Source organism: Neoarius graeffei, chromosome 7 (assembly GCF_027579695.1).
Source record: "Neoarius graeffei isolate fNeoGra1 chromosome 7, fNeoGra1.pri, whole genome shotgun sequence".
Taxonomy (NCBI): domain Eukaryota; kingdom Metazoa; phylum Chordata; class Actinopteri; order Siluriformes; family Ariidae; genus Neoarius; species Neoarius graeffei.
In genome coordinates this window covers 5,860,242-5,872,563 of record NC_083575.1, presented here as the reverse complement: position 1 = coordinate 5,872,563, position 12,322 = coordinate 5,860,242, and the positions used below count along the sequence as shown (strand labels likewise).

Here is a 12,322-nt window from a genome sequence, read left to right as displayed (position 1 = left end):
TGTTGGGATAAAACCAGGCTCAGTGATATAATTAGTTTTTCCTCGTTAATTAGTGAGTTTATTAAGGACTCTTTAAAACACGACACCGTTTTCCCACAAGCAAAATAACGGTCACTCCGAGCGGCTCTCTCTCTCTCTCACCTCAGACCAAACCGTCAGAATGAGGCAGACGGAGTGCAGGAAGGCGCCTGTACAGCTCCACATGACTCCGGTGAGGCTTCACGGCACCGACACGGAGCGCAGAACCCGGTTCTCCATGATAAAGGCGCTCCTGAGAGGAGGAGGAGGAGGAGGAGGAGAGAACATCCGCGGCGCCTCAGCACCTTTCTGAGGGGAAGAACAGCAGCGCGTGCACTGACGAAAACTTCAAGTAGCGTCCAGAGCGCGCGCGCGCACATCCACACTCACTCTCACCACGTCCAGGGAGTTTGAGCGACAGTTGGACGAGCCAATCACAACCTTCCTCTCCTTAACAGGGTCTCTGTGTAGCCAATCACCGAAGAGGTAGGAGGTGACGATGAAGCAAAGCTGTGATTGTTTCAACACTTTTTTTTTTCCTTTTACATTTTCACAAGAAAACCAGCAACAGCTTCAAACAAATTCCTGTAATGAATGTAATATTAGTGATAATCTGACAGAATAACAGTAAAACGAGTGAAAGTCTCACTCAGCCCCAGTGAAGGCTGAGAAACTAGTCACCTCAGGAGGTCTATATGATCTACCTACAGGTGTAAAAGTTAAAATTTCCACATGGACATCTACAAATAATTCGTGTTAATTAAAAGCTTGAAAACTTTTTCTTAAATTGTATTTTCTGAAGACGAAATTTTGTGAACAATAAATTTAAGTATTACTCCCAGGTAAGAGGTGTCAGGAATAATAATAAGAAGAAGACAGCTTTTACTCATACATGTTTATTACGTCATTAAATAATATTGGCTGGCTTTTTTTCATGGTATATCAAATATATCCCATTCAGCTAGCATGATATTGAATGAGTCAAAGACAAGTAGCTGAATGGAATATATCTGATATACCACAAAAAAAAAATCCAGGCATTATTATCATTTATTTATTTATTTACTTTTTTTTTTTCACAGTCCAGTTTCCATCAAATCCTGCACTCTGAGTGGCTGGCAAGCGGGTCCATATCTACGGTATGGACCCCGGTTATGGACCTCTGGCGACTCGCTCGTTCACAACAACAACAAACATAGTAGCAATTTTTGTCAACATTTATCTTTTTTATAAGATTTATTATAAGATTTTTATCAAAAATCTTATAAATTTTTGCCAGCATTTCTCAACATAATAGCATTAATTTTACAGCATGGATAGCGATAACGACAGTGTTCACAGTGAAAGCGAGTTTTACTACTCTGAAGAAGACGAAATAAAAGAAAACATTTCAGGAGAAAGCTAAAAACCTGTAACTTGCTAACGCCGAGCAAAAACATGGCTGAATCCTGAATGACTCCTATTTATATAAATAGTGGACTACATAAGCGGCAAAATGTAGTTTTTTTCCTACCATGGAAGTGCACTTGTATACTGAGGAGGAAGCCATTTGCATTACAGCCGTGAATGAGGATTCAAAATGGCGGTTTGCCTCTGCTCAGTTTTCCCTTTCGGGCGCTCTCGTTTTCTGTTAGAATTTGGTAAAGAAAAAAATAAATGTATTATTTACCAGCTTAAGGTCGGTCCGTATGGTGAAATACTGTGACCTCGGCCTTGAATACTGACCTCGACCCAGAGGGCCTCGGTCAGTACTTTCAAGACCTTGGTCACGGTATTTCACGATACTGACCTCCCAGCTGGTAAATAACATATATATTCCTTTCGAGTGTTCAACACATCTTTCTCTCAAAATCCTCCATATTTAACAAAGCAAAGCTGGCGTCCATGTTTGTTTACAAATTGTCACAGTCGCTCGCTAGCACGGAAGTGTCTCCGACATGTGACGTCACGTCTTGACAACCATGCAATATCGTAAACCATATTCGACGCTCATTCTCCATTGGGTAGAGTGACGTAATACACGTAGGATAAGCGATATGCTAACAATATTGCATGCTATCAAACCAAATGAATGAAACCCGCTTGAACACGTTTTTATTCCATCGAAAGTGTCTTGTATGTATAATAATTCATTATATTTTACACTGTATATTTAAACAAACAGATGAGTTAAAACCTTCCTGTCCAAACCTCTTTACTGGATTCATCAAGCGTAAAGACTGTTTTCTTTTTGGTTTCTCAGATACACTGATGACATTTTTGGCATGCACAGTCAAGACAGAGAGAGCACTCCAGTGGTTGCTTTCTTCTTTCTCCAAAATTTCACCCAGCCCTGGAGCACCCATCGAGCACTGCATACTCTGGCTCGAGCATCAGATTTTTGCAAAGTCAGAAAAATCTTCTTTGACTACCACCATCCATTATACACTAACAGACTTTTGCAGGAATAATTTTTTAACTCGTTTTTTTTTTTTTTACTACAAGCTCCTGAGACAGAAACGTATTTCCATCTAGAAAAAGAACTTCCTCGAGAAATGTAAGAAGAATATATTTGCAGCAATGGATTTCCTGAAGAGGTCTATGAACAATCCATTACTCAGACAGACAGAGATCTTTATATTCTCCAAATCATGGCTTATATGATGAATGGCTGAGATTATACTTCAGAATCCTCCAGAACAATCCCAAGATTGTGTCACCTTTTAAAGGAGATTATCTTCTACAGACAGGAAGGGGAAAACATACAAACACGTGCTTGGAAATAGTGAAATTCATGATGAGTTCCAAAAAGTTCCAAACGAGGCCCGGGGTTGAGTATACGAAGGCATTTGGGCTGTCGGGTGTGTGTTTGCGCCCTCTGCTGATACTTGTCTACTCCGATGAAGCCTTTCTGCAGACCTGCACTCACAGAACCTGATTGAAGGACAATAAAAGAGTGCTTTGCATGACAATCTTGATCCTCTGCTGTTTATCTGCTTCTTATCATCAGTTAAACTTATTTCACAAGAATTTTGTATGCAGCATTTATCTTTCACATCATACAGTCATGCAACTGCACTGCGTAAACTTCCATTTATGAAAACATCCACATGCACAAACACAAATACTGAAGGTATACTCCAAAGAGTTCTGCAGTTGTCCTTCTGAGGAAACACAGAACTCTACATCAGAGTATTTCCCAACCAGTACCCCTTTTCCACCAAGGCAGTTCAAGGGCTGGTTCGGAGCCAGTCCCGAATCTCAAACCAGTTCTTCACATTTCAACAGCCAAAGAACTGGCTCTCGGCCAGGGAAACTGGTTTAAGAGCATCACCAATATTATTGCTGGTTTCGAACCAAGGACTACTTACGTCAGTGGCTGGGGTCAGGATTATCATGACCAATAAGACCAAATCAAACTTTATGACCACCATTTAAAGGTTCTGACTGCAAGTTGAATTCTGGGCAAAAATGTTCTATTTCTCTTGCTGCTGCAGTTTTGAGATGTTGCGCTGCTGCACATACACACACACACACACGCACTGTGTATCCTGTGTGTAAATGTTTTGCCGAGATAAAAAGCATCCCGCATTTTACAATTCCGGAGATTGCCGAAGCAAGTGAGCAATGGGGGGGCGGCACGGTGGTCTAGTGGTTAGCGCTGTCGCCTCACAGCAAGAAGGTCCGGGTTCGAGCCCCGTGGCCGGCGAGGGCCTTTCTGTGTGGAGTTTGCATGTTCTCCCCGTGTCCGCGTGGGTTTCCTCCGGGTGCTCCGGTTTCCCCCACAGTCCAAAGACATGCAGGTTAGGTTAACTGGTGACTCTAAATTGACCGTAGGTGTGAATGTGAGTGTGAATGGTTGTCTGTGTCTATGTGTCAGTCCTGTGATGACCTGGCGACTTGTCCAGGGTGTACCCCGCCTTTCGCCCGTAGTCAGCTGGGATAGGCTCCAGCTTGCCTGCGACCCTGTAGAACAGGATAAAGCGGCTAGAGATAATGAGATGAGATGAGAAGCATGGGCAAACATGGTAGACTCGACTCTCCCATCAGCTAAAAGCCAGCGGAAAAGAAAAAAGGAAATATGAAAGTGAATCAGCTAGAAAGTGCGCCAGAAAAGCGATGGACACCAAAAGGTTGTCGTGAAGGGACAGATTGAGCACTGGAATCAACTGACAGATGAAACAGGCATGAACTCTGACAAAGAATTTGCAGCGCTTGTCTTGGATTTGTGAGTCTGAGTATGGCGTTATACACCTAATGGTCTGATCTTACAGAGAAAGAAACGAGAACACAAAAGCAGGAACAGAGAAAAGATCTATTTATTCGTCTTTTGTTTCATGGATCTATTCGCAAATGTCAACCACAAATTATATCCCTGCGACTCAAAACTCTCCGCGGTCGATGCAGAGTCACGATGTTTTCCGCACGTCGCTATCTTGGTGTGACACAGTTCCATCTCATCTCATCTCATCTCATCTCATTATCTCTAGCCGCTTTATCCTGTCCTACAGGGTCGCAGGCACGCTGGAGCCTATCCCAGCTGACTACGGGCGAAAGGCGGGGTACACCCTGGACAAGTCGCCAGGTCATCACAGGGCTGACACATAGACACAGACAACCATTCACACTCACATTCACACTTACGCTCAATTTAGAGTCACCAGTTAACCTAACCTGCATGTCTTTGGACTGTGGGGGAAACCGGAGCACCCGGAGGAAACCCACGCGGACACGGGGAGAACATGCATACTCCACACAGAAAGGCCCTCGCCGGCCACGGGGCTCGAACCCGGACCTTCTTGCTGTGAGGCGACAGCGCTAACCACTACACCACCGTGCCACCACACAGTTCCATAGTTATGCTAATTAGTTAAAGGTCCTCGCATTCAGCTGTTTCCTGTTTCTGTAGGGCTGCACTGTTTACCTCAAGAGGGAGGAAAACACTCCCATAACGGTGAAAAGCGATCCTCAGGACATCAGAATGATCACATCTTGTACGCATGATATTATTCTTGCAGAACAGAGGAAAACGCCATACACAATAAAAATATTTTAAAATTTCAGATGACTTTGCAGTCAGCATCTTTAAAAAATCAAAAAACAGAGCGAGTATAGCGTCTAGTCTGCCTAATCCATTGTCATAGTTGTGCTTGGTGCTAATGTTGCTGATAAAGTGACAATGTCGTAGCTCTATGGTGGCTCTCTGGCCCGTGGAAAAGCAAACCTTTTCTTAGAAGGTTCATAAGCTGAACCAACTCTGAACTGGCACCAGCACAGAGTTTATTTTGGTGGAAAGGAGGTGCACAAGGATTCCAAGTCGAACCCTTTCAGGAAGATAAGAATCCGTAAATAACCCTCAAAGAACCTTTTTTCTGAAGAACAAAACACCAAAACAGTGAACCGATAAACTTCTGACAGATTCTCGGTATGAGGAAGAAAATGATGACTAATAATTTGGAGTTTGTACAGCTCACTTACCCGGTTAATAAATACACTCACATAGAACCTATTTTGAGCATTAGAACCAATAACCAGACAAATCCCTTCTTTCTTTAAAAAAAACATGACATACTACATTATTCAGTATGCACATGGCTTGTATTTTGTTTTCAGTAACATGACAAAAGGTCAAATCGAGTACCATTAAGAGTACTTTGGTTGTCTTTCTGGGGGGAATCATATTTCTGTGTAGAACCCTTATTAAAAAGGATTTCGAGAAGGACATTTCCGGACGTAAAGAACCTTTAACGTTCCAAAGAGTCAGTATTCTGTCAAATGCAAACAGCCTGTGATGATACAGTCTTCGAAAAATGGTTCTTCAAGGGGTTCTTGTTATACTCAGCATCTTCTTAAAAAGGTTCTACAACCCCAAATCAGAAAAACCCTGACAGTACCTCTTCTTCCACTGTTCTTCATTCTGTCTGCAATGAAATACAATAATTCACTACCTTTGTTTTTTTTTAAATTAATTTTTTTTTTTGCTTTTTAATCCCGTCCCAACTTTTCCTGATTTGGTGATGGGACAGGAAAAAACACTCAACTGAAGAACCCTCAATGATTCCAGACTTCGATAAACATCCAGTCTGAAATGTTCTGTATAATAATGAACAAGCTTATGAATCAAGTCTTTTGTTCACAACACTGTTTGAAAGTAAAAATAAATCTATTGGATGATGGAAGGATGAAAGGAAAAATAAGAAAGCTTGCAAAATGCCTTGTTTCTGAAAAAAACCTGAAAACTCTAAAGAGCTCTTTGTTTGTTCATCTGGGGGGAACCACTGAACGGTCTACGTGGTGTTTGCCTTTCAAAAAGGGTTTCAGGTACAACCATTTTTGGAGGCGAATATCCAATAAACCCTTTAAATAAGTTTTTTTTTCAAGAATGTATAAAATAAACACTTCCCAGGTCTATACTCACTGAAAGTCAAGGATGGATGAATGAACAAACAAAGACGAATTTCAGCAAAGGAGTTTTAATCGAAGGATGGAGGGATGAAAGAGGAGAAAAAGCAGAGTGGAGACAAACAAATGGAAGTTTATTTTAAGTCCAGACAACTTTGCTATTTATAGCATGTTGAGCTTCTGGACATGAATTGAGATGAAAAGCAAGGGATTAAAAAACAAGGGATGAAAGAGGGGTAAAGGAGGAGAAGGTGTCAGATTAGTCACCAGGATCTTCACGGCGATATTTCAAATAATCTTTGCTTGTCCAAACAGATCTGTTTGAAAAGACGAGTCATGTAGCTCTACCATGAAAAAAAGGGTAGAAATGGTGATCTTTCAAAAAGGGGAGGAAAAAAAACAAATAAGCCTTACAGGTAATACAAGCGAGCATAGAATAGAAACTGTTTTGGAGAAAAACAGCATTCACCATAAATATTAAAGAAACAACAAGAAGCAGAAAAAACAAGCCAGTTTATTTTCTCCTCTTCACGGCTAGTCAGCTGTTGCGCCGTTTCACTCACGAGCCTTCGTGTCCAGTTAATGTTTAATTTGTTTTCGAAAACTTCCCAGGGGCGGCACGGTGGTGTAGTGGTTAGCGCTGTCGCCTCACAGCAAGAAGGTCCGGGTTCGAGCCCCGTGGCCGGCGAGGGCCTTTCTGTGTGGAGTTTGCATGTTCTCCCCGTGTCCGCGTGGGTTTCCTCCGGGTGCTCCGGTTTCCCCCACAGTCCAAAGACATGCAGGTTAGGTTAACTGGTGACTCTAAATTGACCATAGGTGTGAATGTGAGTGTGAATGGTTGTCTGTGTCTATGTGTCAGCCCTGTGATGACCTGGCGACTTGTCCAGGGTGAACCTCGCCTTTCGCCCGTAGTCAGCTGGGATAGGCTCCAGCTTGCCTGCGACCCTGTGGAACAGGATAAAGCGGCTAGAGATAATGAATGAATGAATGAATGAATTTTAATCAGTAGTGACCGAAAGAATGAGATCGCGGACACAAGTGGTAGAAATGAGTTTTCTCCGCAGGGTGGCTGGGCTCTCCCTTAGAGACAGGGTGAGAAGCTTGGTCATTTGGGAGAGACTTGGAGTAGAACCGCTGCTCCTCTGCATTGAAAGGAGTCAGTTGAGGTGGTTTGGGCACCTTGTTAGGATGCCCCCTGGACGCCTCCCAAGGGAGGTTTTCTGGGCATGCCCCATCGGGAGGAGACCCCAGGGCAGACCCAGGACATGCTGGAGAGATTACATCTCTCGGCTGGCCTGGGAACGCCTCGGTATTCCCCCGGAAGAGCTGGTGGAGGTGGCTGGGGAGAGGGAAGTCTGGGCTGCTCTGCTTAGGCTGCTACCCCCACGACCTGGATCCGGATAAGCGGTAGAAGATGGATGGATTTTAATCAGTTTAACATGTTCACATTTATTTTTTAATATCCAGAAGCATGAATAAATTTACTAGCATGCACTATGACTGCTGAAAATGAGCTAGTTAGCTCGCTAACTAAACTGCCTGCTAAAGCTCGCCAAAACATGAAAATTCATGTCTATTTACTGTTTTTAAAATGTCTCATATACTACACAGCAAAATTTGTCCAAACAACACTTCTTTAGGAAGAAAAAGAAAAATGCTGTGTCATAATGTGTGTTGGTTTATTCATGCTAATTTCACACAAACCAGCCATTAGCCAGCTGCTGTAGCACTGATCATTGTCACATATATGGTGTTTTACATTCCAATTATTTTAAAAGCGGTTTTATTTTTTCAAAAATTTTTTTTCAGATTTCTGAAAAAATCCTCATCAGAACTCTTTCATTTAATGAAGCAATCCTGGAAAACAGCCATGAAATTATCAGCTCTGATTAAACAAATGTGGGAACGTGTGTGTGGGAACATTTCGGCTAAACGCTAACAGAGCAAATGAGCGCTCATATCGCAAACACTTTAAACGGTTGTACAAGATTAGAAATGGAGATAGTGTGTGTCAGGCTGTAATTAGTCGTGTTATCAGTCCCGGTCTATCTGCTCTTTAGTAAACCCCCATGTTCTCTCTCTCACACTGTTAAAAAAAAAAAAAGAAGAAAAAAGAGTGACGTCCTAAATCTAATCTCGTTCTCTGACTTGGTCCATTCTGTTTGAATAAAGAGAGGAAATTTCCTTTTGCAGAACCATTGTTGCGCCTTCACTGAGCTGCGTCAAGAAAATACAGCGGAACAATTTGCGGCACAATCTGAGGAAATGCAGAACAAACACAACCTGCTCGTAACCTTGACGATGTTTAAGATCGAATTAAATCAGAGTGAAGTAATAAACGATTCTTAAGTAAACTCTATCTGCAGCAGAGTCTAGTGATTATCTAATCTGGACTTGTACACGTCGAGGGCACCTTGTGTCTCAACGTTTGAGAATTTTTGGGGCTGTTTTTTTTTTTCCAATGAAGTTAACAATTTGTTTAAAAAAAGCACATGAAAAAGTTTACAATTTCAAAAGTAGACAATTTTTGACAGACATATAAAAATTTCAAATATAACTATTTATTTATCAATATATCTATAAAGCTAAATTTGTACTTTGCTTTTATCACAAAAACATCTATCCTCTCTCTCTCTCACACACACACACACACACACACACACACACACACACACACGGAAGCCCTGGGTCTCTCATACCCCTTTTCCACCAAATCAGTTCCAGGGCTGGTTCGGGGCCAGTGCTGGTGCTGGTTCACAACTCGTTCAACTTGCGAGCCAGCTGAGAACCAGTTTGCTTTTCCATAGCTCGCAGTGCTAAGGGGAGCCATGTCATTACGTCGCTGTATACGTCAGTTACGTCGCTACGTTTGCATACACCTTGGCGCGAATATCGAAGCAAAAACAACACGGAAGAAGCAGCAACAACAACAACAATAATAATGGATGACTTTGCATTTGTACAGCTGCTGCTTCTCGTCGCTTAAAAATGGCGATCTTTCGCGGTATTGTTATTGGTCTTAACAACTCCGCCCCCCCGCTGATGTAAGCGGTTCTTTCCTCTGGCCCAGCAGAGAGTTGGTGCTAGCCTGGAACCGGTTTTTCTGCCCCCAGAGCCAGTTCTTTGTCAGTGGAAACAGAAAACCCGGTTCCAAACTAAGCACTGGCCCCGAACCAGCCCTGGAACTGCTTTGGTGGAAAAGGGGCATCACTGAAGGTGTTAAATTCTTTATTTTGGGTCGGTTGTGTGACTGATGGAGTGCGAGAGAACACACTTGATCTTTGACCTCATACATCAGCCAGGCCCCCTTCTCCAAACCCTGCTGTCTGCTTGATGTGTTTGAGGAGCTTTAGGTTGTGTGTGCTCTTCTTTCAGTGCTCTTTAATTGCCTGAGGATCTGAGCCATGACCTGACGTCTGGGGATCAAACGACCGGTGCGTTTAAAAAAAAACAAAAAAAAAAGGTGTGAGATTAGGGACTTGAAAAGGTGTTCATCTCACTGGACGTCTCGTTGTGATGAATCTGGGCAAATCTCTGTCGCCGTGTGCTGTAAGATGAGATGAGATAAGACACAAAAGCCGCTTTGTCACCTGCTTCACTGTTTCATAAAGAAGATAAAACACAAAGTCGGTGATTTCTAACACATTTGGAAGGCAGAACTCAATAAAAATAATTAGCTTTCCTCATTAATATCTGTATAAAATGTTTCAATAATGTCTGCTTCTGTAAACTGTGCTTTAATAAACTTTTATCTGATCTATATCAATGACCTTTCACTTGTCTGTTGAGCACAAATTCCTTTCCAGTTCATCTATCCATCACTGAACCTTTTAAAAACAACAAAATCTGTAGAAAGGAAAAGAGACTATATTAGTCTGTTTTGTAGATTATGATCATATAAATAAAGAAATAGTTTGAATATCCTGTGACTAAAAGACTTCCATATTATAATTTCTACTTAAACCAAAAGTTTGACTAAAACCTGACGCAAAAAATGAAACAAATGTGCAAATAAAACACGATTCATAGATCCATACAGTATGTTACAGATATTGCAGCGAACACTGGTCCTCGTTTATCACGCTGGATACCGACAGTTATTCTGAAATCGTTTGTACAGCCATTCAGGAAATTTAGCATCCATGAAAATGCTGAAAGTCGGAAAAATGTTCGTATCATACTCATGCTCACATAAGAAGGCAAAATAAACTTTGGTAAATCCAAACTTAGCAATCTGGTAAATAACAATTTGATTCTGATTTGATAAATCAGATTTTTTGTTTTGTTTTGTTCAATTTGACTTCAGTAAAATTTTACACACAAATTGATAAATAAGGCCTAACATGCATAAATGTTTGAACGTGTTTCCATCAAGTCATCTTTTCTCGCAATTAAAAAACTCTACACAATGCTGCCATATCCATTTTCACTGAATCCAAACCTTTTTCACTGGTGGTGGTTTTTTTTTAAGATGTAAAATAAATCTGTCTGTCTAATTGCTGTTTAAAGAACATTTTGACATACAGTACTGTGCAAAAGTCTTGACACCCTATTTTTTCATCCAAACTTTGTTATAGATTTCTATTTTATGACTTCTACATGACTGAGTCAGTACAAAAACATTTCAGAGTTCCAAACATTCGTTTTCCAGCACAAAATTAAATCCATCCATCCATCCATCCATTATCTGTAACCACTTATCCTGTGCAGGGTCACAGGCAAGCTGGAGCCTATCCCAGCTGACTATGGGCGAGAGGCGGGGTACACCCTGGACAAGTCACCAGGCCATCGCAGGGCTGACACATAGAGACAAACGAACATTCACACTCACATTCACACCTACGGTCAATTTAGAGCCAGCAATTAGCCTAACCTGCATGTCTTTAGATTGTGGGGGAAACCGGAGTACCTGGAGGAAACCCACAGACACAGGGAGAACATGCAAACTCCACACAGAAAGGCCCCTGTCGGCCACTGGGCTTGAATCCAGGACCTTCTTGCTGTGAGGCAACAGTGCTAACCACTACACTACCATGCCGCCTTACAAAATTTTTCCTGTAATTAAATATTTCAGGAAAAACAAATGTTTGTATGTGAGCAGTATATTTCATAAGAGACCATTTTAGGGCAGTGGTCATGTGCCGTCCTTGACCGCCATGCAATGGAGTAGTAAGGCCTGGGGTGGTGCCTTACTACTCCATTGCATGGGTGGTGCCTTGAGAAAGCACTAGCAACCCCTTGCTCCCCCTGGTGAGGGTTACGGGACTCAGCAGACTGCACGGAGGAGACCACCACCTGATGGTTCAATGGGCAGGAAGGCGGACCCAGCAAAGCATTTGTGGAGTGCGATCAGGTTACACTGTTGGTCATCCACTGCATCCCAACCTAACTCCAGCTGCGCAGATTCTGTCTTGCCCCTGGACCCAGTTAGGTCAGGACAAAAGAGTGATGCTGATGGCTGCAAAACTTTCCCTCACTCTAATCCAAGTCATGCGCAAGCCATAACTTCACATTCAAATCCTGTGGCGATGGGCAAGTGGCAAAAGCAGCAGGTGTGTAAACACTGGAAGCTGTAGTCATGAACCTACACACAGGTGGCCAAAGGCATAGGGTCACTCTCTGCTGGAACGAGGCAGCAGTGGAGTTCAGCAGCCCCCTGGGTGTCTGTGCAGCCCTGTTTAGGATTCGCTCTGCTCACCTCCATGGAGGAAGGGGCTAGAAAAGGTGCCCCAAACGTTGCCTGATTCACCTTACCCTGGTCAGCACACCACAGCTGGCAGGGATCCCACTCAGCGGTCGAAATACAACAAAAAGATAGTGAAGGTAACTCAACCTTGGCAAAGGGAATGTGCGCACTCTACTGGATAACATCAAAGCAGACAGGCCGGAGAGAAGAACTGCACTATTTGCCAGGGAACAAGCT

At 42.5% G+C, this 12,322-nt stretch overlaps 1 protein-coding gene across 2 annotated transcripts in view; it reads right to left on the bottom strand.

The window, feature by feature from the left end:
• jag2a (jagged canonical Notch ligand 2a) overlaps positions 1-405 on the bottom strand; it is an 89,848-nt gene extending 89,443 nt beyond the window's left edge. For both annotated transcript variants that reach the window (XM_060925224.1, XM_060925226.1), the window contains exon 1: positions 142-405. In XM_060925224.1, coding sequence (XP_060781207.1) covers positions 142-204 — 63 coding nt within the window. In that variant the 5' untranslated portion in view covers positions 205-405. The remainder of the gene's footprint in view (positions 1-141) is intronic.
• Positions 406-12,322: the final 11,917 nt, after the last annotated feature.